Source organism: Triplophysa rosa, linkage group LG1, assembly GCF_024868665.1.
Source record: "Triplophysa rosa linkage group LG1, Trosa_1v2, whole genome shotgun sequence".
Lineage (NCBI taxonomy): Eukaryota > Metazoa > Chordata > Actinopteri > Cypriniformes > Nemacheilidae > Triplophysa > Triplophysa rosa.
The window spans coordinates 23,624,435-23,649,662 of NC_079890.1; the positions used below are offsets into that span (position 1 = coordinate 23,624,435).

Below are 25,228 nucleotides of genomic sequence, written 5' to 3' on the forward strand. Positions count from 1 at the left end.
CAACACTACAGGCTAGGGTTGTCACGGTACCATAAACATGTCTTACGATACTATACCAGCTGAAGTATCTCGATACCAAGTAGTATCACGATGCTGTGCCATGTTCATAATTTAAATCTATACAAAAAACACAGATTTAGATTAAACTTTTTGTATTTACTATAGTAAACTGTATTATACTTTGCACTATGCGTAGCTTGTCCGTGAAGCACGGCTCTGGGATCAGTAGGAAATGCTGCTCGATCTACTTTGTAAAAGCAGTGCGAGTTTGAGTCGCTTATAACGTGCATTTAAAAAAGCAACACCCGTCAAACATGATAATTATAAATATACTTTATTATCATGACAATACCTGAGGAGGCTTGAGTAACAGTGATAAAAAACATGTCCTTAGGCATTTCCTAGAACTACATTGCCTATTTCTATACATTGCCTATTTCTATATTATTGTATATATATATATATATATTTATTTTATCATCTGTGTCCTGTCCTGTTGCTGTCTTTCTGTTGCACTGTGGAGCTTCTGTCACTATAACAAATTCCTCGTATGTGGAAACATACTTGGCCAATAAAGCTCATTCTATTCTATTCTATTCTATTCTATTCTATTCTATTCTAATCTATTCTATTCTATTCTATTCTATTCTATTATGGTCTTCTTCTGCAGTGCGTATTTGGAGTTTCTGCACGAGAGCGCCCTCTGGCTTTCGGGTGCAGCAGCATTTTACCGAACTTCACTCACAAGCTGTGCATAAATCACGTGATATATATTTCGGTTAATAGTGCACAGCCCCAGCAAATACTGTAGTATACTTAAATATTTACTATGGTAAGACTCAAAATCACTAGTGTCTATGAGTTTAAGTAGTTTACTGTAGTAAATACTAAAGTACACTAGATCATTTTCACGTGGGAACTAATTCAAATGTGGGACAAATTTCATTGATACAGCAGTCTTTATAAAGGGAAATATTAGGCTTTAATGCAGAACTAAGACGGCCATTAGGTGGCGTCAATTTTCCACTGAGTTAGTGAATCATTTAACCAACTCGCTCAAAACGCTAATTTGAATCATTATCTCGCCCGAGTCATTCAGGAGATAAACACCGCAAAAAGGCAGATGTAAGTGTTCAAATGAATATTAATGCGCATATGCAACGTTACCTACGGTACTACCGTTTCAAAAATAGAGAGGCATCGCGGGTATTTTGTAGCTTTAGCATCGCGATGCTACCGTAGCACCGGTACACCGTGCAACCCTACTACAGGCCAATTATAAGACAATTATGTGTAGCCATGTAAGCTTATCACATGCACTTCAAACTATTTTGTGCACGTGTTAAATTTAAATAGATCATTTTGTTTACTAGTTTCACAGATTCATTAAAAAGACATGCAGGAAATATTTTTTGTCTGTCCAGACCTTCACATTCCTTTTTTTTTTAGAAATGTCCCTTTCATTTCACACAATCACACGTTTAAAAGCTCCTCTGTTTTTTTCCTTTTTCTCTCTTTGGTGTTACCATGTCCTCCAGCTCTTGGACTGATGGAAGAAACATACAATGAAGGAAATATAGTGTTCAAGTTATTACAGTCTACAATTTTTTTTGTCTAAACTTAATTCAATTCACTTCTTAATTTGAGTTATGTTATTTCTGTAGACTTCATGTTTTGACATGTGTATTAACACACATAAAGGACTTCATTTACCATTGACTATTTACTGTTACCAGCCGAATAAATCAAAACCCAAGACGAATCACAATTCAGCATACAAATATATATAAGAAAGAAAAGAAATCGACAATGACACTGTTGTTTTTATTGACATTCAATCAAAGTAGAGGATTTTTACATCTTACTCTTACATTAAACTCACAAGTCAAGTTTACAAAATATTCAGTATTGTAAAGCTAAAAGGATCAACAAAACAAAGTTCAAATGATGTCTGTCCATTCAAAGCAGTTCAAGATGAATTGGTTTCATAAATTTGTACAAAAGCAAATATTTGAGGAATATCAATATAGTGCTGCCCTGTACTGTAAAAACAGCATGAAATCGTGTGTGTGTGGTGTTGAAGGATGAGAAGATGGGCATGTCCTCAGTAATAAAGGAGGAATGGCCGTAGGGAGTTTTCTGTCTGTCTCATGCTTCTGTAGCACCCATACCCCCCTCCACAGAGAATCTGCCTCACCTCGCATGTTATCTCTCTCTGACACACATTTCTACACAGCTGTTGTGCCACACAGCACTGCTGAGTATAAGACAGTACAGGGCAGAATTTCCAAATGGCATATTGTCCTCTCAACCAGGCCAAAAATTTAACCTAGCCTGTAAAAAGGATATGTGTTTGTAAGAGCATCCTCTGGCACCGAATTCATCCTACAGTTCATGAGGTTATATCAATAAAAGGTTCTGGAGGAAGCTATAAGACAACATAAGAGACAATGGATGTAAAAAAAATTCTGTGTGTGTTGATAATATTAGATTTAGAGCTTTTTTATTTGCCAAAGTCTTATCAAGTTTTAAAGGTCCAGTGTATGAAATTAAGCGGCATCTAACGGTGAGGTTGCGATTTGCAACCAACGGCTCACTCCACCCATCCCCCCTCACTTTCGAAGCACTACGCCAACTGACACAGAACTAAGATGTCGTCACGTTTTCGCTTCTTTGCCGAAGGAGATTGCTTTGCAGTTTGTCTGCTTAGGACAGTGTTTCTCAAACTTTTTCTGCCATTCCCCACTTTGGAGGTAGGGAAGGGGTCCGAGCCTCACCTGTCCCCAATTGCCAAAAACAAAATGGTAATAAACTTTAGGTCCACTGTCTGTCTTGGTTTTCTCTGCTGGTGCCGAATCTCCAGTTTTCTTTTCATTTCATGTCACAAACTTCTGACGTGAAATCATTCTGATATACAGTTCCACGTGACTTGCTCCCCGGGAGCTGCAGTGATAGCTGCCCACTGCTCCGGGTGTACGTGTGTTCATGACTTGCTGTGCGTGTGTTCACTACTCTCTGGATGGGTTAAATGCAGAGGTCACATTTCGGGTATGGGTCACCATATCTGACAAATAGGTCACTTTCACTTTTATTTTCTTTGCAATCTGATGTTGTTTTAAGTAAGGCTTACATTTAATTATGTCGTTGTTTTGTTTTGAGTGTATGGTCAATAAATAAAGGAATTAATAATAGAGATGGGCACAAAAATGACCAAATTTCCACCCGTTTGTCACGCCCCACTTGTCATGTCTGCTCCACATTTTGAGAAATGCTGGTTTAGGGCTACTGTAGAAACAACATGGTGAATTTCATGGATGGCGTATGTAAATAGAAATAGCTCGTTCTAAGGTAATAAAAACGCTTCATTATGTAACGTCTTTATACACCTCTGAAGTTATGTATATTATATTGTATTTCTGCCAACAAAGCCATCAAAAATACACATTGGACCTTTAAATCACTTTGATAAAGTCACCATCAAAACAGATCTCAAATGACTAGAAAAAAACAATGATTCCAGCTCTTGCTTAAGACATCAAGACATCAAGACATGATTTTCTGTAAAGTTGCTTTGCAACATTATGTCTATTGTGAAAACTACTGTACAAATACTTGACTTGACTTTTTGTTTTAAGATTGGTCTTGAACTGAACTATGAGAACTAATGCTATATACTGAGGAAAGCTACAGTCTATAGAAAAACTGCCAGGTGAGAACAGAACATTCCATACAGATTTAGAAAGGCCTTAAAACAGCAACCCTTCTCGGTTTCTAGGTCATAATGTGCACAAAGATAAAAAAACTAGACTTTCAAGTAAGACCCATCACCTCTAGTCAATGTTCTTATTTAAGGGAAGTTGAATTTGCTTCATATTTTCTGTTGATAGTACAATACCGTTGATAGTATAAAACTAATCATTAAAGGGGTCATATGGTGCGAATACGTGTTTCTTTGGTGTGTTATAAGTTGTCCATGCATGTATTAGACACGTAAAATTGCAAAAATTAAACTGTCAGAACAAAAGATGCATTCTATCTAAAAGCGAATGCTCAACGTAACCACACCCCCACAAATCTACATCAGTTAGTGGTATTATTTGACTAAGACCGCCCAAATGTATATGCAAGTAAGGTGGGCGTACCTGTCAGTACAATTGCTTTGGAACCTGATGTTCCAAATATGGTAAGCCGCATTACACATCCATCACACGCTTGCAGTATTCGACCAATCACTACGCACTGGTTAACTGGCCAATCATAGCACACCTCGATTTTCAGAGCGATGAGCTTTGTTAAAAATCTGCACATTTCAGAGAGGCGGGGCAAAGAGGAGATACAAACATTCACGGTATGTGAAAAATACAGCGTTTTTTAACCTTAAATCGTGTATACAAACGATAATATTCGTTTTAGCCGTGTCATATTACCCCTTTAAAACTTACTAAATCTGAAAAATAAAAACATTCTAATCTACAAACACAAAAATCACAACTAAGGTTTATTGTCATGATCCTGCCTCACCTTGTCATGATTTTCTAGTCTTGTGGCAGGGTCATGACAGTCCCACGTGTTTTGTGTGGAAAAGCATGATCATTGTTTGTTTACGATGGTCATGCACTCTCCAGTCTCGTCATTGACCTCGCCCCCTTGTTTCCTCGTTATCTTCCCATTAGTGTTCCATTCTCCTCACCTGCTTTGTGTATCTCCCCGTAATCTTCCCATTACTGTTTCATTCCCCTCACCTGCCCAGTGTATTTTTCCCTCGTTAGTGTTCCCCTACTTAAGGCCCTCTTGTTTCTTGTCCCATGCTGGTTCGTTTTTGACTCATACCCTGTTACCTTGTTCCTGTCCTGGTCCTGAAAAGAGTGAGCTTTGTTGGTTTTGATTTTGTTCTTGGTTTGCCCCCTTGTGGGAAGTGTTTATTTGCAGTGTTTATTTTTCCCTTGGTTCCTGGTTTATTTCTTGTTTTGCCCCCTCGTGAGTTTTTGATTCATGTAAATAAAGTCTTGTTGTTATCCTTATACTGCCTGCCTGTGGGTTCTGTACACTAATCGTAACAGTTTATTATGAAGGCATTGGAAACCAATTAAATAATCCATAGTGATAACTACACAGGTATTGCATTTCTTTGTAGAGAGTTTGCCTGAGGATTTTGAAGAAATCAACGTTTTAGAAAAAGATTAAAAGATTTTTCACTCTGGTACTAGTTTGCATTGAATTGCAGCTAAAAAGGCAAAGCATTCAAATTCTAAAGCTGCGTGTTTTGAAACTTTCACCCAGATAATTTGGAGTTGTTCACACTGGTGTTTTGTTAATCTCTCCGCTCAACATTATTACGTTGTTTTCCTCTCCTCACCATTACAAATGGATATGTCAGTGCGTGGGACTCCCTTGTTCAATAAGTAGATAGGAGCACAATTAGTTCACTTGCTATTATGTTTTCTGAGACATGTTTCAGGGTAAATCACATGTATATGTAATGTTTTTGCTTGGAGCAGGCTGAAACCCTGACCATACATAATTTACGTACGTATTAGTTTTTGCACTTGCACGTTTACAATCATGCTAACAAGGTTGTGCAATTGCATGTCCTAACGTGTAATATAAGGTATGAGTATGTAGGTGTTTTTGTCAAGGGGCACATATCTGACTTATCTGTCTGGTGATTCCACTCAGGTGGTGGTTTGAACTCTGTTCTCTACAGAATCAATAAAAGTCTGTGCTGGGAGTACTTGTTTACAATGGGACAGCCCACTGAGCATCAATGACCCGATACCCTCCTTTCAAAAACATGGACATGTTCCAGCACAAGCATCACATACTGCATGTCACACCACGTACCCTAAGACCAACATACAGGGGCACATTTTCTGAGGGATGTGAGATCAGTTTTAATAAAAAAAAAACTTGTCCAGTTTTAAACAATAAAACTAGCTTTCCTGTAGCTCAGTGGTAAGAGCATTGCGTTAACAATGCAAGGTTGTGGGAACAATCCCAGGGATTGCACATGCCCATGTATAAATGTATAGGATAAAGCAATGTAAGTCGCTTTGGATAAAAGCGTCTGCCAAATGCATAAATGTAAAACTTCTTTAAATATCCCAAATACAAGTAACAATCGAGTTGTAGCCCATTAGAGATGTGCTGGTGAGGAAATGTTCCCAGTGAATAAACTTATTTTGATCTTCAATGTTAGACATTTAGATTAGGCAGTGGCTATTTGCCCTAAGTTTAAATAGCAGTAGGTTCTGTTTACACTAAATGAAAATGGCTATTCATACTAACCGAAAATAGCTGTATTTTCTTTGGATTAAGTATAAATAGTAGGTAGATGCTATTTACTTATAAATAGTGGCAGATAACGTTACTATTGCACCTCAGTATTGTTGTGCATTAAAGCGGCCCTAACACACGCGGTTTCTGCCAATCTCATATTAATCTTGAGTACCTATAGAGTAGTATTGCATACTTCGTATCTTCGCAGAGTACTTAGTTTGATCACATATATAAAAGATACGGTTGTATCTGTACGATTATTTCTGAAAGCATACGGCGCATGCGGAGGGGGGAGGGTTAGGCTGAACTAAAGCATGTGAGCACTCATTGCCAACAAAACACAGACATCAGTTTCACTCACCGCATGCGGTTCATGTCTGGCATGCTTTAGCGCTGGGACGGCTCCATATATCAGTTTCAAACGATCTCCAAATCCAGAATTATATCCACCGTTTATATAACATTCATCACCCAAATGCAGTGAACAAAAAAACACATGAACTTCGCGAACGTATGCTCTCTCTCTCTCTCTCTCTCCTGCACACAAGTGAAAGTGACTTCTGGGCATGCTCCTTCTCCTGCTCTCCTTGCTGCCGCGTGCTTTTCCGGGAGAATTGTCCAATAAGGGACTAAGAAAAACTGTTACGAAACAGTTTTATATGTTCGAAAAAAACTTTCTGAAACCTGTACGATCACTGGGGGAGTGTATCGAGCACAGAAATACTACGTAATACGCCCAACTCGTTTTTTGACAAGTTGACCATGTTAAGCTTGAGAAGACGGCACGTTTAACATTGTAAAGAAGTCAGAATGCGTGACACACCGTTGCAGCACCCCTTTAAACATTATGAATAATAACAGTGCAAATCATTATATTTATAAAAATTATTAAAATGATGGCAACTTATTGAGATATTAAAGCACTACACCTACCCCTAACCTTACCCTAAACCTAAACTTTATGGATAAAATTTTTAAGTCTTAAATCAATTTTATTGAGAACAAATGCCTTTATGATCTGTAAGGTAATAGAAAAGGTTAAAGAGCATTTTCAACGAGAGGTGGATTAGAACCCAGCTCTCCCGTGCCAAGCTATACAAACTCTACACCGGGCGAGTGACGTCATTACGTCAGAGCGTAAGAGAATCGGTGAACCGGTCTTTTGAACCGGTTCATTGAAACGAACTGTCCGAAAGAACCGGTACGCAGAAAAAAACCGGACTTTCCATCACTACACCTTATGCCACTAGAGTCGCTGTTTAAAATGGCGTCGTTCTTACCCTTTCTCTATTCCAATCACATATTGGTGGGCGGAGCTAGTGCAAATATTCTCTGACTACAAGACGGGCGATTTGTACTTGGTGTAAATAGACACTATTATGATATGAACTACTTCAGGCAACGTTTAATAACTTAAAGATTTACAGAGATGAAACGAGATACCACTTGGACATCGTTGTCCTCATTTTACTTGTCAATTAACTTGTTTTTCATTTTCTTGTTCTGTTCTGCGCCTCGGGACATTTCTTTGCTTGATCCATTTGGTCATGTGACTGTCACAGAGTGAGCGGTTGACATAATAACTTGATTAAATAAAATATATTTGTTGAATATATATATATGCCTATATTTGTTAAACTAAACCGTTTTATATAATTGTATATAATTACGTTTTATAAAAGAAAACTTCAAATAAAAACTAGTGTTGTATAGTATTTTGGCACAATGGCGCTCCCCCTTGTGCAGCGCCCCTATTAACCGCATATACAGTACTGCATTTTTGCACCACTGCCAACATATGTACACTATTATCTCCTGGCTGTCGTCATTCACAAAGAGCAAAATTTGCTTGTCAATTGTCATCCACTGCTAAAACAGCAACAACATCACCAACAATAATAATAAACCTTATCCACACCGTTTTGTTTCAGGTTTAACAAAATAACAACTTAGTCAAATCTTCTTGAACTCTCTAAGTATTTTCTGTCTCACACCAGTGTGCAATAGCTTGTGGTTTGGTTTAAAGGATTTGGCCAAGTAAAGCCATTTAAACAAACAATCCAGAAGTTTAAAACTTTGCATGACTCTTTGTCATCACGTCACACACGCCACAGAACAGCTGACGGTAGAGAACATCAACAGCGCTCGTCCGTGAGAGGGAAGTGGTGTGCGCTCGCGTCATATGGCCCGCCGCGCTCCGATTGGCTAAGGAAACTCACCAGACATGACCGCGCTTGTTTTCTGCAGAGGAAGCGCGCGTGTGGTATAAGATTTGTACTGTGGGATGAGAGCGGCAGTGGTGTTTCGTTACGAGAGAATGTGACCAAATAAAATCATCTGAACAACATCTGTTATAAACGCTGCGTTTTTCGAAGTAGTGAAGACGATTACACAGGAACACTACAAAGGAATCAAGGTGAGTGTTCTATTCTCAAGTAACGTTAATACCTCAGTTTTGCTTTGCCAGAGTTTTACTACGCCTTTAATTGTTTTAAAAATGATGGTTTAAAACATTTGTCATAGAAGTCTGCTCTTTAGGACACGCTTTTTATTAATAATTCCATCTTTGATTTTTGCAGTGCCAAATGCCAAGACTAGAGGAACATTGCTGGACGTGCTCCTGTTCAACCAGTGTGAAATCGAAGGGCCTCTCGAGCGCCAGCTGGATTGTTTGTAAAACGGGTGAAATGATGTCCATCATAACCTCAGTGTTGAGCCACGCTTACGGCTCTCTGCACAGCCTCCAGTCTGCTAATCTAATTCGACGGGGACTTGTACTGTTTATCGTTGGAGTTGTTCTCGCCTTGGTGTTAAACTTACTTCAGATGCAGAGAAAGGTGACATTGTTCCCAGAGGAAGTGCTGGACACTTTGTTTTCGTTTTCGTGGATTCCCCTCTGCTGTGGCACTGCCGCTGGTAAGTTAAGTCAGTAAGAATCTGCCTCGAGTAAATTGTGCATTTTGATCGATGGGCCTTTTATGTGAATGATAATAAGACAAAGGCCCTCACGCGTGTTTGTATGTGGAAGGAGGGGTTGTTTTACCTGCTGCCTAACTCCTATTATTGCTGATGCAAATACTAATCTGTGATGAGTTATCCTTTATGTTTACATTGTGCAACAGTTCTTCGCATACTTGCGTTTGGGGGCTGTTTTGTTGACATGTGTCGTACAGTGGGCTTGTTCGTCAGGGGCTTGTACAGCCCTGGAAACAGTCGGGCATTCGGGGTCGTTCTTGGGGTTCTGCTTTGTCATTGGCTCCGCTCAGAACGGGTGAGCTGTGAGGGAGGCACGTGATTGGCTGCTGCGCTGAACATGCCACTTAGCCGAAGGAGAAACACGGAAGTCGATTACGGCGTAATTTAAATAAATAATTCGGTCTCGCTCGACTCCTCCCCCTGCATTCCGCACAGTACACGTAGTGATAATGTGGACACACACCAGTCTACATCATTTTCAAGTATCCACTTGAAAGTTTCATTCTTTTTGTATTTATATATACGACAAATGGTGAAAGGTGCCTGTTCATAAAATTTGACTTGCATTCATTTACTTGTTCAGATAAAATAACAAAACGGCCTTATGTTAAACATGATTTCTTCGAAAAACTTAGTTGCAAGTATGGTATTTACAGAAAAACCATAGTAACCACAAATTTACAATGGGTACAATAGTTCAACCATGATAAAATTAAATTGTGGTAATGCAAATGGTAATCAATCCATCACATAGTGTGGTTGCTACACTTACTATAATAAAACCACGGTTAATTTTCATAAGGGTAGACCTAGGTGCCAATTTGCAAGTTCTGTTTGTGGGCACATGTGATCAAATATTTTTGTTATTTAATGCACTTTTTCTATTCTCTCTTTCTCAGCTGTGGTTGGACTCTTGCATCCCTGCTTGGACAGCCATCTTGGAGAGCCACACAAGTTTAAGCGGGAGTGGGCCAGCGTGATGCGCTGCATTGCTGTTTTTGTAGGCATTAATCATGCCAGTGCTGTATCCTTACCAGTGTCTCTTGACAAGTAGATTTTGTGACCAGTGAACATTTAAAACTATCTGATAGTCTGATCTATGTGTTCATTTAAAAAAAAAAGTCTTGTACAATTATAGCCTTATACACATACTGTGAATTACGTTTAGCACTAAAACCACGGAAAAAAAACAGATAATGATTGATAGCCAATATTGTGGTAAATAAGGTGATGAATGATTCTAAACTACTTCATGCATATTTCCCTTAATTCAAAGAACTGTATAGAAACTGGACTTTGCCAATAATGTGCAACTCTCACTTACTTTGGCGGCTCTGTCTCTGGGCCTGTGGTGGACATTTGACCGTTCTAGGAGTGGCTTTGGCATAGGACTGACCACTGCTCTGTTAGCGACTCTCGTTGCTCAGCTGCTTGTCTACAACGGCATCTACCAGTAAGTTATAATTTTTATAATCATAAGCAACCAGTCTTAATGGGAAATCGCACTTAAAAAATCATCAGTTAACCACAGGCTTACTTCCACATCTGGATTTATTGATTTACCTCCTTAGAAGTTTATGATCAATCGTTATATAGGAACCAACTGGATTGAAAAAATGTCCAGTTTGTGAATATGTCATGAAATATTTCTCTCTGTTGTTTCAGGTACACATCTCCAGATTTCTTGTATGTACGTTCCTGGTTGCCTTGTATATTCTTCTCTGGTGGAGTGACAGTAGGAAATATTGGGCGACAGCTAGCTATGGTAAGAATACTTCACCTGTTTTAACCACATCCTGCATTACAAACATTTACCCTAAATTTTGTACTCTAAACAAATCTTTCTCTTGTCTTTATTGTTCAGTTGTTTATATACATGTTAGATTATTGCTGTAATGCTTTGTGCTTTACTAATGGACACAAAGTCTACCTTAGATTTCAGAAGTGAAACTTAAGTGGGCACACCCAGAGAAACGAAACTAAAAGCATTCTGAAACGATTTCGCAGTAATTGATAGCAGTGCACTTATAAATTAAATAAAGATGTGTAAACATTTATTTACAAAACCTTATTGCTTGTCTTATCAGTTCTTCAATTCCTAGTACTGTGACATCTGCCAGTCTTACCCCTGGTCTGAAATGTCATGTTTAGACATCCTAATTAGGTTCTGATTGTTTCTTGTGGCATGTTTGTGCTAGCCTTCCCCTTCCAAGTCGTCTTGGACAGCTTTCCTCTTTGTCCTGTTGACATGTCCAGTGCTTTCTTTTTCAATAAGGGCGTGAAAACAGATTACGCTTCTTGTTTTTCAGGCTATTGGTCAGAGAGATGCAGCTTTGTTTACCAAGTGGACCAATTTACATGCTATTACCGTTTTTTGTTTTTGAGTCAATGATTTTGCTTGACCAATTGGAATTAGCAGTAGGCTATTATTTTCTCAACTTCCATGATATAGTGGCCAGTTGGTTTTATAGCAGCTGAGTATTAGAGTGCTATTAAAAGGAGACTTGATACCTACACATTAATACCACATACTCAACATGACCAAGCAATGAGCTAGATGTGCATGAATAAACTAAATCAGGAACTTGACCTTTGCTACGTTTATGAACTGTATTCTGCCAAGCCCTGATACTGATATTGTATAGAATAGATTTCTGAATATAGTCTTGGGAATTCACATTGTAAATCTATTTAATAACTATTACAGCTCAATATATCCTATTTGAACATTTACAAAATGCTAAACATTTACATTTTTAAATGATTGTTTTTTGCAACTCCCCAATTTAAGTGACTGTAATCCACTATCTGGTATCTGGTTTTACCTGTGTAAGGAGGAAAGGCTCTATATCTTTCTTGGAGGTTGCCATTATAGAAATATGACGTTTATTCAGAAAAGCTACATTTTTGGCAGTCTAGTGATGATTGATTGCCCTTGACGCTCTATAAAAGAATGATTATGAGACTGGCCAGCTGCCCATAGGTGGGGCATATGAAGCAGGAGATAGTCTTGACCTAAGAGGAGCTCCTATTTTACAGGGCTCCCAGTCCATTCAAGCTTTATATAACTTGTGTATATGCAAGGCTTGTGTCATATATAGTACAAACTAATTATAGCCACAGCACCAAGCGGGCTCATACAATTATTAAGTACCGTTTTGTAATAAAACAAGTACCCACATAATGCACATCTGGGCTTGGATTAAAAGGCAAAGCCAGTTCTCTGAAGGTCATTCATTTGACTTTTACTACTTTGTACAATCAGGCTGCATGTAAATGTCTACACCGCACGCGGCGCAACAAAAGAAAATCGAACGCATTGGAGCCCATTATAATTTAAATTTTGTAAACACTGGATGCGGCGCCGATCACGTCCGGTGTGGTGTAAATGTTAGGGTGCAGTATTTGTGTGTGTTGCATACTACTAGTTCATGCTTTGTGCACATTAGTTGGGCTTGATGTGAAAGAATTGTACCCTCCTTACTAACTGACTTTCTCTTTCTGCACAGGGCTCCACTGAGAAGCCTCACAATGATTAAGCGGGCATCTGAGGTCATGAAGTGAGCTTCGATGAGTGCCAAAACGGAGGGCCTGCAAACCGAGACTCTATATTGGGTGTCCCTCAAGACAAAGACTTTTTAGTCCAAGCGTAATATCTGCTCTTAATTTTGCTCCTCTTTATAAAAAAAGAAAACAGAGCGGGTTGGTCTGAGCTGGCCCAGTGTGCCATGAAGAGCACCTTTCGAGCAGCCAAAAGAACCCCCCTAGCACCAATTACTACCATCAGCATTGGTACAACAGCTCTTTGCAGTTGTATTACTGGTAGTATCATTCTAATTATTACCATGTTGCTGGAGTGAAAAGTAGTGGTGAAGCTGTGTGTGTATATAAACGAGTGTGCGGGTGTAGGCCTACTGGTCCTGTTGATGAGACCATGCAAGGAGAAACATGTGGTGCAGAAATACACACTTCATTGTGTTTTACTTTTTTGCTGGAGAACTGAAGGATAATGAAAGGGAATGTTTAAGGCTGTGCAAAATACAAAATATCCAAAGAGGTCTGTTTATATAGTTTTTTAATGGGCTCCCTTTCATATTAACTTGAGTGTTACTGAGAGTACCAGATGGGTTTGATTGCCAATCACATTTGTGCCGACTGTTATTTTACTCCTTTGTATTGGTTGTGGATTTTCTCCTTGTTGCTAATACAGACCAAAAGAAAACTAGAAACATTAGCTATGAAGTAATTAAGTGGCACCTTTTTTATTAATATAAACTCACAGAATTCTTTTGACATGGTAATACCTAATCATTTTTATAGGTTTTGAAATCACTGAACCTAAGATGAGTAAACATCCACAAAAACCTTTTACTGCGGCCTCCAAGGTTTGCAATCTGTGATTGCCTATTATTCAATTGAGTGCTTTTGTCACTTCTCCAGTGTGGTAATGCTTTTTGTTTGTTTGTACTTTATTCATTGTGTATTTCTTATCACATGTAGCCAATTCTGTATCTAATGTAAGAGGTATTACTGGGCTAGAGTATAGGTTGGGGGTCTTGGTAAAAGAAGTGCAATCAGCCTGGTATTCTCTCATATTTATTACTTTTATAATGTTAAGGTACCACCCCAGATGACTTGTATGCAGTATAGAAACAGACCAGCAATAAACGCATCGTTTGTGTACATTTATATGTGAAGGTATAGTATGACCACAAATTCGCTTTGAAAAGTAGTCTCAAAAAGATCTTGAAAATAATACCAATGACCATTTCCACTGTTCATAAATTGTGTTGTATATGCATACTTGCATTAGCAAGTTTAGACAAATTACAAATGTTGCATGCCGTGTTTGGCAATGTTTGGAAAATATATGGAACAAAATCATTTCTGTTGTAAAGTTTGTACCATTCTGGGTTATGAATTAGATTCAATAAAATTGTGTGATCCAGCTGGCTTTAAGGTGTTCATTTATTAAGACACACAACACTGAAAATTTTCATTTTAATCAATAATACAGAAAAAAATGGCAAATCGAGTTACGAAATACTGAGGCCTATGGCATTGTTTGCTTTACAGCATTTATTTTATGTTAATTTATTTATGTTAATAATAATAAAAGTGTAATAAAAGTATTTTGCTGTTCCGTCTGCATATTGTATGATCTTAAGTTAAAATGTAAAAATCTGTTGTACGGTTAAACTTTGTCCTGTAACAAACATCTAGGTCACAGAAAATCATGCTGAATTGCCAATAACCTCTGTCTCGGAAGCCTGCTCCCCTTTAAGAAGTTCACTAATCAGTAGGGCTGTAACGGTACGTGTATTAGTAATGAACAGTCACAGGCAACATTCCAAATATAGTCATCATTCCTATGCCCTACTCCATCGAAGACTTTGGAGTGAACAGGGCATTTGCGTGCCATTATGGCCCTGTCCCAAATGGCGCACTCCGGTCTTGTGGACCTCCTCTGAGTCCACACTTGGTGACGTCAGGAAGTGCAGACCTATAGGGCACAAGGCACGAGTCCACAAGTGTACATGGGAGTGCATTTTGGGACAGACTTGAGGTCATCACACCGGAAAGAGCAAGCGGTGCTTTCTAATCTCTCTTATCTCTCTCTCGGTACTTTGTTGTCATACACTGATCAGTCTGCGCAGCACCTCGTGAAGTCGACAGAGGTGGGTAGAGTAGCCAAAATCTTTACTCAAGTAAAAGTACAAGTAACTAGAGAAATTGTTACTCAAGTAAAAGTAAAAGTCACTATTTTAAAATTTACTTGAGTAAAAGTAAAAAAGTATGCAATGAAAAAACTACTCAAGTAGCTAGTTACTTTGTATCTGATTATATAGGCCTACTACATAAAATTAATATTAACGCCAATATTTTAATATGACATTTTAATCAATATTTTTAATTATCATAAGCAGATATCTTTGCAATATACTAGAGAGACTAAAGAATAGACAAACACAGAAGAGACAAGCATTTCTGTAAATTTCATCTAGTCCTGATGTCAATGTAGTTTACACAACTTATTTAGAATAATAGACCATGTCAAACTAAAGCATGAACTAAACTCAGAGCATTTCCTAAGATGATCTAGAACATCTGCAGTGCTCTCTTAAATGAAATACACATTTTTGAACAAAGCTCATGTTTTCTCGTGTTGTGTCACGTGTGTGTTGTGAAACGCTCTTACTTGTAAACAAACAGTAAACAGTGAACCACACGCCCATCAACAAGTTTTCTTCCTTCTGTTCTTCAAATGTATATTTCTGCAAGCCCACGTCTCTGTGTCTGACAGGTAACGCGCATGTTGCTGTGTCTGACGAACAGGTCGCGCGGGTGCGCGCATATGGCGGGCATTTATCACTGCTGGCAAACAATATGACACATTTGCAGTTTTGATTGTATAGATATAGATTAATATCCACTTCATCCAACGCTCTTTGTGTTCTGCGTGTTCTTAAGTTTCGCGCTACGAGGAGTGAGTAATCCTGCTTCAGATGATTCAGATCGTGCTGCGAACTGAACAAATCATTTGAACTGATTCATTAGCCTATTCAAATGGTTTTGCCCATTGTTCAATTAATGCTTTCAAAAGAATCGACTCAAAAGAATCGATCACTCGGGAATGCCCGTAAAAAGAGACGACAACCTTGAAATAAACAACGCGTTTTAAAAAGCATATTTTAAAATGAAGGAACGAAGGAACGTCACGCAATGTAAGTTATGTAACGAAGTAAAAGTACAGATTTTCTATTAGAAATTTACTCAAGTAAGAGTAAAAGTACACACTTTTAATTTTACTTAAAAAGTACATTTTTTCCAAAATGTTACTCAAGTAAATGTAACGAAGTAAATGTAGCGCGTTACTACCCACCTCTGGAAGTCGACCACAGTTGTTGTCCCATTGTAGTTATTTGGGACTGGAGCTGCCCGTTTTTATTGTTCAGTATTTCATATGTTGATACCACCCGAGCATTATACAATAGATACTTATGTTTGTAATGCATTAATTTGTCATGACGTAAATGCAACTGCTTATGTATATGTATTTATTTGTATACACTATTCTTCTGTATACACTTCTTAATATGCATATATGTTGTTATTTAATATTTCTCTATAATACAGAAGCTGTGTTGTTCAGCTTTACAGAGCCCAGAGACAACTAGATATAGATCTACAACAAAACATGGCTTATTACCTTAAGTAAGAAAATGCACTGCATTAAAAGTTTTTATTCTTGAATAGCTGGCTTAATAGAAAATAAATAAGCAATAATATGAATAAGTAACTAATTAATAAATTAATTTTGAATTTTATCAAAACATACATTTAAAAATGTATCCGTCATGTTTAAGTATATGTCTGACATCCACGACACTCCTCCCATCCGTTCTGTGATTGGGCGCTCGCAAGGATTCCTGGGTAGGGGACTTCAGTGGAGTCTGCGTCAATGCGGGCTTCGCCTAAGACCGCATCGAGGGCACAAAGGAGGCGCTCGCGAGCAGACTTCTGAGCGCTAAAAAGACAAATGGGACACCCTATGGACTCGTAGACTTGGCGAGACCGCGCAATTTAAATCCACGAGACCGTAAGTGCGCCATTTGGGACAGGGCCAATGTAGAGATTTGGAATGCACTTGGCAAAGGAAGCGATGTAATTTCCTCATCTTCAGCTGGCATGTTCACGTGAAAACGAACCATTGTGTCCGTCAGCAGGTGTCGCTGTTTTAATGGCATAATTTAAAAATAAAACTCCTTTGAAGCCCACTTCCATTTAATTTCAGTAGATGGCACTATTGTACATTTTTCGAGAGCCTTAAATTACACATTCTTGAGTGACCCCACGTTGAGGGGCGTTTAGGCTGTTATAAACCTGTTAAATTCAGATTGGAACCCTGGTCAAGGCAACACAGTAAAATGCTATAACATTGCATTTAATCACAATTTATTCTATAGGCTAAGGCTGTCCCTGAAAAATGCACATCTTTACACTACTTTTCATCTGGACATGTTTAAGTCAGCAATTATGCATATCAACAGTTCTATAGTACAAACCTAGAAACAACAACTAAATAACAGTTTGTGTTGATTTAACATGCGTTTGGTGATGGCTTGGAGGAGCTTTAACAGGCTTTGAGGATTTAGATTGCTCTTTGGCCCTGGGTAAGCCAATCCCCCCCCACTGTTTCTCTAATGGAAGATGATTCAGTCGAACGGACGAGAAGACAGAATCGCAATTACCTAGACTTATTGAACTCACTCCTAACATTTCTTTGGCTTTTGACTGAACTAGCACAGGAGTACAAGAGGGCGAGGAAGTGGAGGAGAGATGGGAGAGAGAGGGTAGAATATGTTAATAAAAAATTAGACCGAGATAAGATATAAATGAAAAACGTTCAGCTATAAAAATATTGCCTAAAATTACAAACAAGAACACGAATAACCTCATTTGTAAATCGCTTTGGATAAAAGCGTCTGCTAAATTACTAAATGTAAATGCAGGCTATGTTTAAAGGCAACAATGCAGTAAAAACACAGACAACATGAAACAAACATTCTTCAACAATAACAAAATTATCCCAAATTAGACTGCCAAACTGTGAAATAATTTCTGCCTCAGTCAACACTGTCATTGACTCCAGGGATTGACGTGTGCATGTTAAGCCACAATGACAATATCACTCTCACTCAGTGTCTCATCGCCGTCTTACTCGATCTTTGAGGGTATCAAGATAATGAATTGAAGAATTAGACCTAATGGGACACAGACCAGCGACGGTGTAACAGGAGGATGCAAAAAACAGAGCACCATTTCAGTCTAAATTGCCCGCAATGCCATTCAAATGCCAGTCTGGCATTTAAATGCGTCTCATCCCTCACTACTGACCAGGACTTCCATTCGCCTCAGTCAGTCTGATTCAGTGCTGGTTCTTCTAATTGGTTCATGCATTGCATGGTCGATCAAAAGACAAGCACTTGTATAGATATATGTGCGTGTGTATATGTGGCATAAGAAGGGTCAAGGTCACATCCTCATGAGTCTTGCTCACAAGTATTTTAATATTATAACCCATCCCTGAAAATATTTTTAATATTTCTTATAATTTAAAGAATCGTGGCTTAATGTGCAGGTTCATCAAACACGTTATACACAAAGTCAAATGATGAAAAAAGTATACATTCAGATTTAAAAAATACTTCTCTTTTATATGACGTGGAAGGAATTTGACAGCGCTGCGATGGTTTCGGTATAGGTAAATATCAGGTTATTACACATAAAGCGACTGATCCGCGCAAATCCTTTACAATGCAAATGAATCAACACATGGTATTGCGGACTGGGATTAACTGAGTGCTTACCGCCGTTAGGCCTGCCACTATTACAACCTAATCAAGCAAACACGTAGACACTGTAGAAATAGACTTACACTGCGAGACCATGTTGTTCATTTTTTCTCTCAATCATTTGAATATACAGCTAATTGAGAAACGCTGATAGTTCGGCTGATAAAACATCAAATGACTTCTGCAGTATTGACAATTTAATGCCTAAAAAGAGTTCGAATATTTATTTTTGTTTACTTCAGGGCTAGTTAAATGTTTTAAAACAGATACTTTCATTTTTAATTTTCTAGAAATCTGTCTCCGTCGCTTAAAACAACAGCAAAAACTTCAAAATCTTGCATGGGCTCTGCTACGTTTATTGAAAATTAAGTAGCCTGATCGAAAGAGCCACAACATGGACGCTTGTGTAGTTTGAAATAACACAATTTAGAGGACTGTTATTTAAATAAACGAAATCGTAAAACCTAAAGAAATGAACTTTTAGCTGGCGAATAATAATAAAGAAAACACCATCACGACTGAGCTCCAATCCACCAATGAATTAATTTATTCAACTTGTTTCAGATCTTTACCCATAAATATCACCCTCTTGTCCGTGGCCTGAACTTTCACCTTTCGTGTGCAGGAAAGGCAACGAAACAGTGTAGACTAAAAACTGTAGTGCACCTCTTTTCTCTAAACCCACCTCTATTCTCACCCATGGGAGCGTAACCGTTACCAGCACTTGCTTCCGCTCTAAAATGCATAATTGAATATTTACTTTGCCATAGAGTGACAATACAATACAATTATTATTCCCATCCGTTAGTTCATGAGTGTCCTGATATAACGCATATTGAGTATCGAATATCGAATTTAAATTAGATGGAAGATTTATATTTTGCTTTGGAACTGCATGGAATTCTATTTCAACTTCACAAAAATCAGTTTACATTTCGCAGGTCAAAGGGTAGGAAGGTTATCCTGTACTAGCAAATTTTAAAATTGAAGAATAATACTGAGAAGAATACCGCAGAAACAGGGAGCTGCAGATAAAAGATTAGTGTGAATGATGGTGAAATGACGCATTCCCCATCACAAAGCAGGAGAGCAGATGTGGTGGAGCAGGTTCCGGTCGAGTACAGACGCACAAAAGAGGACTCCAACTTTCTCAGAGGGGCACTGGAAAGGGACACATGGGTGGAAAAGACCCTACAAATTCTGAATATTTGAGAAAGAAATCTATTCAAAAGTTCCGCTAAAAACTTTAGTCGTATAAAATATGTTAATAAGACCTGTACAGTGCTGTGCGAATATCATTGGCCTTGGATTTTTACATTTATATATTTGTAAAACGTTTATGTTTTGGTTTGAGATTTACAAACACTTTTTTGGCCATTATCCTACAACAGACAGGATCTGATCTCACCGCAAGTCACCAAGAATAAAAGTTTTGATCACACCAAATTTTAATTTGATTTAGTTAACAAAAGATAATTTGTTGATTAAAAACAATATTGTTTGAAATTTCCGCACAGCACTGTCAAAAGTGCCTAAAACTTTCTATAGGCTACTGATTCCAGTCAAGTTGCCTCAAGCATAATGTGACATTTTGCACAGCACTGTATTACCCCGTTTGTGCCTTTCACCCTGATTGGCATCTGGTTAAAGGCCTTGTTTAAGTCGTATTTAGGAAACCCTCTCAGCTGTGGTCAAAACAAATATATTGGGGTCAGGTTAAAGGTGGGGCATAGAACACACGGAATCAGCCTCTTCTACATGCTAAATCTGAGGATATGATTAGTGATGCCACACACGAAGAACATCCTAATCTATTTTCATTTCTTGCTGTGCTATAAAAAGCAGGCCCATATAAAACGAAAAGTAGACACCAGTCCTACAATACTCACTTTTTCAAATAATGCAAGAAAAAAAGCAGTAAATGAAATGGCCAGTTTTTGTTTGCTCATGTCTGACACGTTTTAATTAAAAAAATACTCATTCATTTACACGCGCTTATGTTTCATGCACAATGACACTTTAGGTCAACTGAGCTAGAGGGACTTGTGACGTGCTTATGTGTTTGCATGCACTTTACAAAGTGAAAGAACAATTAGACTTAAACAAAATGAAGCAACAAGTGCACGTTGGCGATGAGGTGGTCAAAGTGAAACAAGTGTTTACTGCGCACGTCACGCGCCCCACTTGTCGAGAGGGTCGCAAACAATCACAAGCGCGCGGCACAGGTGCAAAGAGAATCTGAAAAATCTAAACTCCCGCAAAGTAGCCAAGACAGCGTCCTGTGACCCACCCACATGGTGTTTAGACAGCAGGACAGGCAGCCTACCATGCGCATTATGAGGTGTCTAATGTAATGTATTGACCATTACGCGTAGCCTAATGCTTTTCAGGAGTGGCTATTTTAAAGATTAAAGGTGAGCTATGCTGTTTTGTGCCCACTTATAACTTCCCCTTCGCTCACGCGTGTGTTTTTGTTTGACAGGAAACGTAAACCCACTTAAACCTCTTGACTGCTATAGCCACCACGTGGTGTTTATTAGTAACTGTCACAAGTAAGACGTCCCAACACGTGAAAGGTCCATATATGCGGGTACTAAGCTGGTGTTCTTACCTTGAAGTATACCCACTCGTTTCAGTAGGCTATAGACAAAGGTTTACCTTTCATATGGTGCAAACACATTATCGTTGTACGAAAAAATATATAATTACAATAATTATTTGAATTTATGATATTAATATTATTAATATATTTTTAAATAGCTTCCTATTTTTATTTTTAACTTTATAAACACTGGGATGGACTTCATTATGAGCAAACTGAACATGTATTCCCCTAAACAGTTTATTGTATACAAAATATATTTATCAGGTGATTTAATAAAGTGTAAGAAATAGACACAAGTATATAGCCTAATTAAATATTAAAACAAACTAAAATAAATAAATAAAACAAACTTTATACAAACTTGCAACTTTTTTCAGTAGTAGAAAATGAAATAAACTTTTACGATTTAATTAAGTTTCACGTGATTTAAAAAATATATAATTTAGGAGCAAACAAAAATGTGATGTTTTAACCTCGTCCCAGTAAATTTGTTGAAAATTTGACTACAGAATAACAATTAAACAACAAATTATGGCGAATTTGTTCTCTCATAGTCCTCACCAGTTCGTGTCAGGTTTATTAGGACTGAACTATAAATAGGAACCTAATAATGAAAATAATAAATGCATTATAAATACAAATAAAAAACGAACAAAAACAGCAGGCAGAAATGCCAATTAGGCCTATTGCTTTTCAATATATGTATTTTAAAACTATAATTTGTAATATGATTCCACATCAAAGAGCAAATATAAGATGAAATGTCAACAATCATTCTTACAGCAAATTTTTCACAATCACAAGAGTTACTGACAACAACTGGGCACAAATCAGTTTTAGAAAATACGTTTGTTCCGCGGTGTTAATGAAATATAATTTGGACTGACGTGTCTGAAAGGCACTCTAAATGCGAGTTTTCACGGTGATAAAATGCTTGGTATTTAGGAAAGTGAAAATGCACCTGTGGCTCTTTGCGATAACAACAAAAAAGCCAACCGAAGAGTGCGAATGACTAAAAATATTTTCACATATTACACGATTTTTAGCGTTGGCTCGAAAAAGGTCAACTCAAGCACACAAAGCCGTTTTGTCTTTCTGATTCACTTAAATCATCGAGGTGGGAAAGACTACAAGACTAAGCTTTGACTATCGATAAAGCCATTTTCTCTAAAAGGTCTCAATATGGAAGCAGCATTCAATTAGCTTGATCCCATCTAAAGACCCTTAATTAGGTTTGTGGAGGACGCCACATGCACGGTGGGTCAGGGACAGCAAGCCTGTTTAGAATAAAGGAGACTTATTTACGCCAGGGCGATCAGACGCTTTAGAATTTAAGTCATTAAAACCTATCAACTCTATCCTCCCAGCGTTTCAAAGTGTCCACTCTTCTAGAACCCGGACCCCGACAGTGCTCTGGCTTTGAAGGACTCTGGATTTAAAACAAGAAGTAGGCTAGCAGTCGTTTAGACCACACCCACAGAGCTATTGGTTTCACATCAAATATTGGAAAAAGGTATTACAATTTATCCTCGTATGTGTCGCAGACCATAATAGTTGACTGGATTCTGCCCCTGCATGCACGGTGTCAGGATTTATATCACAGACGTTCTTTGACTGGCCATGTTAAGTGTGTCTGTGTCTTTAAGAGCAAGGAGTGAGAGAGTTGGGGGGGGGTATCCTTTATGTCGGGTTGCAATATCTAGGATCACGAAGGCTCGCGCACACACCAGCGCCTCCATTCACAAATCGACTCGGTGAGTCAGCACATAATGTAGTGACCAAACCAGTGGCATACACTGTGACGTGTTATAGCTCAAAAGGACCCAATGGCAGCATACCAAGGGTCAAACATAGGCGTTTCTAACCTAAACTTGTAAAATATTCAGACTATAGGTCATCCATTTAAATATACCTGTGTTCACAGTCTCCATCATTTATTGATAGACTTATATCCAGGGGGTTCTAGATAAATGTCAATTTCAAGAGCAAACACTAGTTGGTGCTAGTTGTCATTTTTATTAGAATAATTCGAGAAATGTACCGTGCTGGTCCATCATGTGCATGCGCATACAATTTGTAGACGCCAAAATCAGAATACAGATTTATGGCTGCCACTACTTTTGGCATATTTTACAGGTGGTGGTTAGAGGACACGTTTGCCCTCAAGGTGTGATTGATATCTGTATTTATATTACTGATATTTGATACCTGTTACATACAAGAAACTACCAATCCGTCTGTTTTGCATATTTTTCTGTATCTTTCAAGGTAAGGTTCGAAGATTTCTCTGAAATATGGATTATATTTTATCTAATTTAAATAACATAAGTGTTCCAATGGACCTTCCAATAAGACGTTATAGTTTGTCTATGCCAAGAGACCCACATTTCTACTACTTCGGTTCAACAATAGCATCAATAACTATAACAACAATTATAATCATAACAAAAAATGACTACGATGAATACACAAATTAACCAAAGTGACACCAATCGTTAAAGACTCTGTGAAAACAGTGCCAAAACCTTTGACCAAAATTCTCAGATTTACAAAGAAAATTGCGCATTAAACTCATTGATTGTGAGAAGTGAATAAGGTTTCAATCAGGCAATGTATTCTTGAGAACACTACAGACAGAAGCGCAGGTAAAGACTGAACAGTAACATAAATGACAGGGGAACTCTTGTCATATCCAGGCAAATAAAAACATCACTGTATGGCCTTAATCCTGCACAGGGATTCATTAGTGGTGCCAGTGCCGTTACTGTTTTATGAAGCGTGCCCTCAAAAAAAGAGTTACTAGGGTGAGAACATGACCTTAAAATCTGCATATGCTGAACAATCTATGAAAAATGGACATTCGATATCTGAAAAAGTATTTTATAAAGTAAGTATACTTTATTATTTAACTTCACCAAAAACAACACAATATGCCCCTACATTATGGATTAACGTGTTTTCCCAATGGGAGTGGAGGTCTCGTATTGGCTGAGAGAAATTGTTAAAGGAAGGGTTGAGAATGGTGCATACATGCATGGCAATAATCTGTTATATTGTTATACTCCAAATAAGAGTGTGGTTCGAAAATAAGATAAGTCCGTTTTTAAAAAATATCAAAAATCGTGTTTTTTATTATGTTATCATGTTTTTATTGTGTTGGTTAGCTGTATTTTTTTAGTTAGGCTATTATGGCTTAAATCAAAACAAACCAACTGATTTTAATTTAAATGCAAAATAAACATGATTAAGTTATCTCATTTTGGAACCAAACTCTTCATATGGTATATTAATTATGTTTGATAATTTATTTTATGCGTCAAAAAAAAGAAACAACCAAGTAAAATGCACGCGTGAGTTTAATTCTCGCTTAAGCAGGGCGAACGTCTCGCACTGTTTGTAGCTAAATAAAGACAGGGGGCAGGCCAGGGCGCTCGCGATCTGTCAAGTGCTCCATTGTCTTTCATCAATTACTTGCATGGAGTCTACGGTGAATATCTTGCGGGTAATTAAAATGCGTAATCTTTAATGGCATTCTTTTACAACGATTTTAAAGACCCTTAGATAAGAGCCATGTCCCTTTCACCCTTGAGAAGAGCAACACAACAGGGCCCAATAAAATAGCCCTACCTATTGTCGAGGAAACTTCATCAAGCAAAAACTATGATAATATGAGTTTAGCATATTAAAGGAACAAGACGAAATGACAGCCTTTTCTTAACAAGCTATTATCTTGACAACAGAATAACTGAAACATAATTTCTTTCACACGTGTCCGCCCAAAAACACAGCAACCCACCTCAGACCAAAATATATGCTCTGGAACACCTTGTGCTGAAAAACGACAGTGAGGTTATTTTTTTTAAATATGGCGTAGAAGCTATCATGAACAGAAATTATACGCACATAAAAGAGAAGGTTAGGTACAGAATTTTCACCAGTTTGAAATAGACGAGAGCACGCTCTTTGCTCTCCACAGAAACTTCAAAATGCGGAATACAACCACGACAGGCTTTTC

General features: G+C 38.0%; 2 protein-coding genes across 3 annotated transcripts in view; one reads left to right on the forward strand and one right to left on the reverse strand.

The window, feature by feature from the left end:
• The window catches only part of LOC130554537 (uncharacterized), a 93,659-nt gene that overhangs the window by 37,103 nt on the left and 31,328 nt on the right, over positions 1-25,228 (reverse strand). The gene's annotated exons all lie outside the window — the stretch shown is intronic.
• On the forward strand, positions 8,513-14,200 carry insig1 (insulin induced gene 1). The gene is made up of 6 exons (XM_057334254.1): positions 8,513-8,692; positions 8,856-9,192; positions 10,152-10,276; positions 10,539-10,705; positions 10,918-11,017; positions 12,762-14,200. Exons 2-6 carry the CDS (start codon positions 8,862-8,864, stop codon positions 12,789-12,791), a joined length of 753 nt encoding a protein of 250 aa, XP_057190237.1. The 5' UTR covers positions 8,513-8,692; positions 8,856-8,861; the 3' UTR covers positions 12,792-14,200.

Coding starts and splice junctions, on each gene's coding strand:
- insig1 (XM_057334254.1), top strand. CDS start 8,862: ATGCCAAGACTAGAGGAACATTGCTGGACGTGCTCCTGTTCAACCAGT. Junction 9,193..10,151: donor CTGCTGTGGCACTGCCGCTG/GTAAGTTAAGTC, acceptor TCTCTTTCTCAG/CTGTGGTTGGACTCTTGCAT. Junction 10,277..10,538: donor GCATTAATCATGCCAGTGCT/GTATCCTTACCA, acceptor AGAACTGTATAG/AAACTGGACTTTGCCAATAA.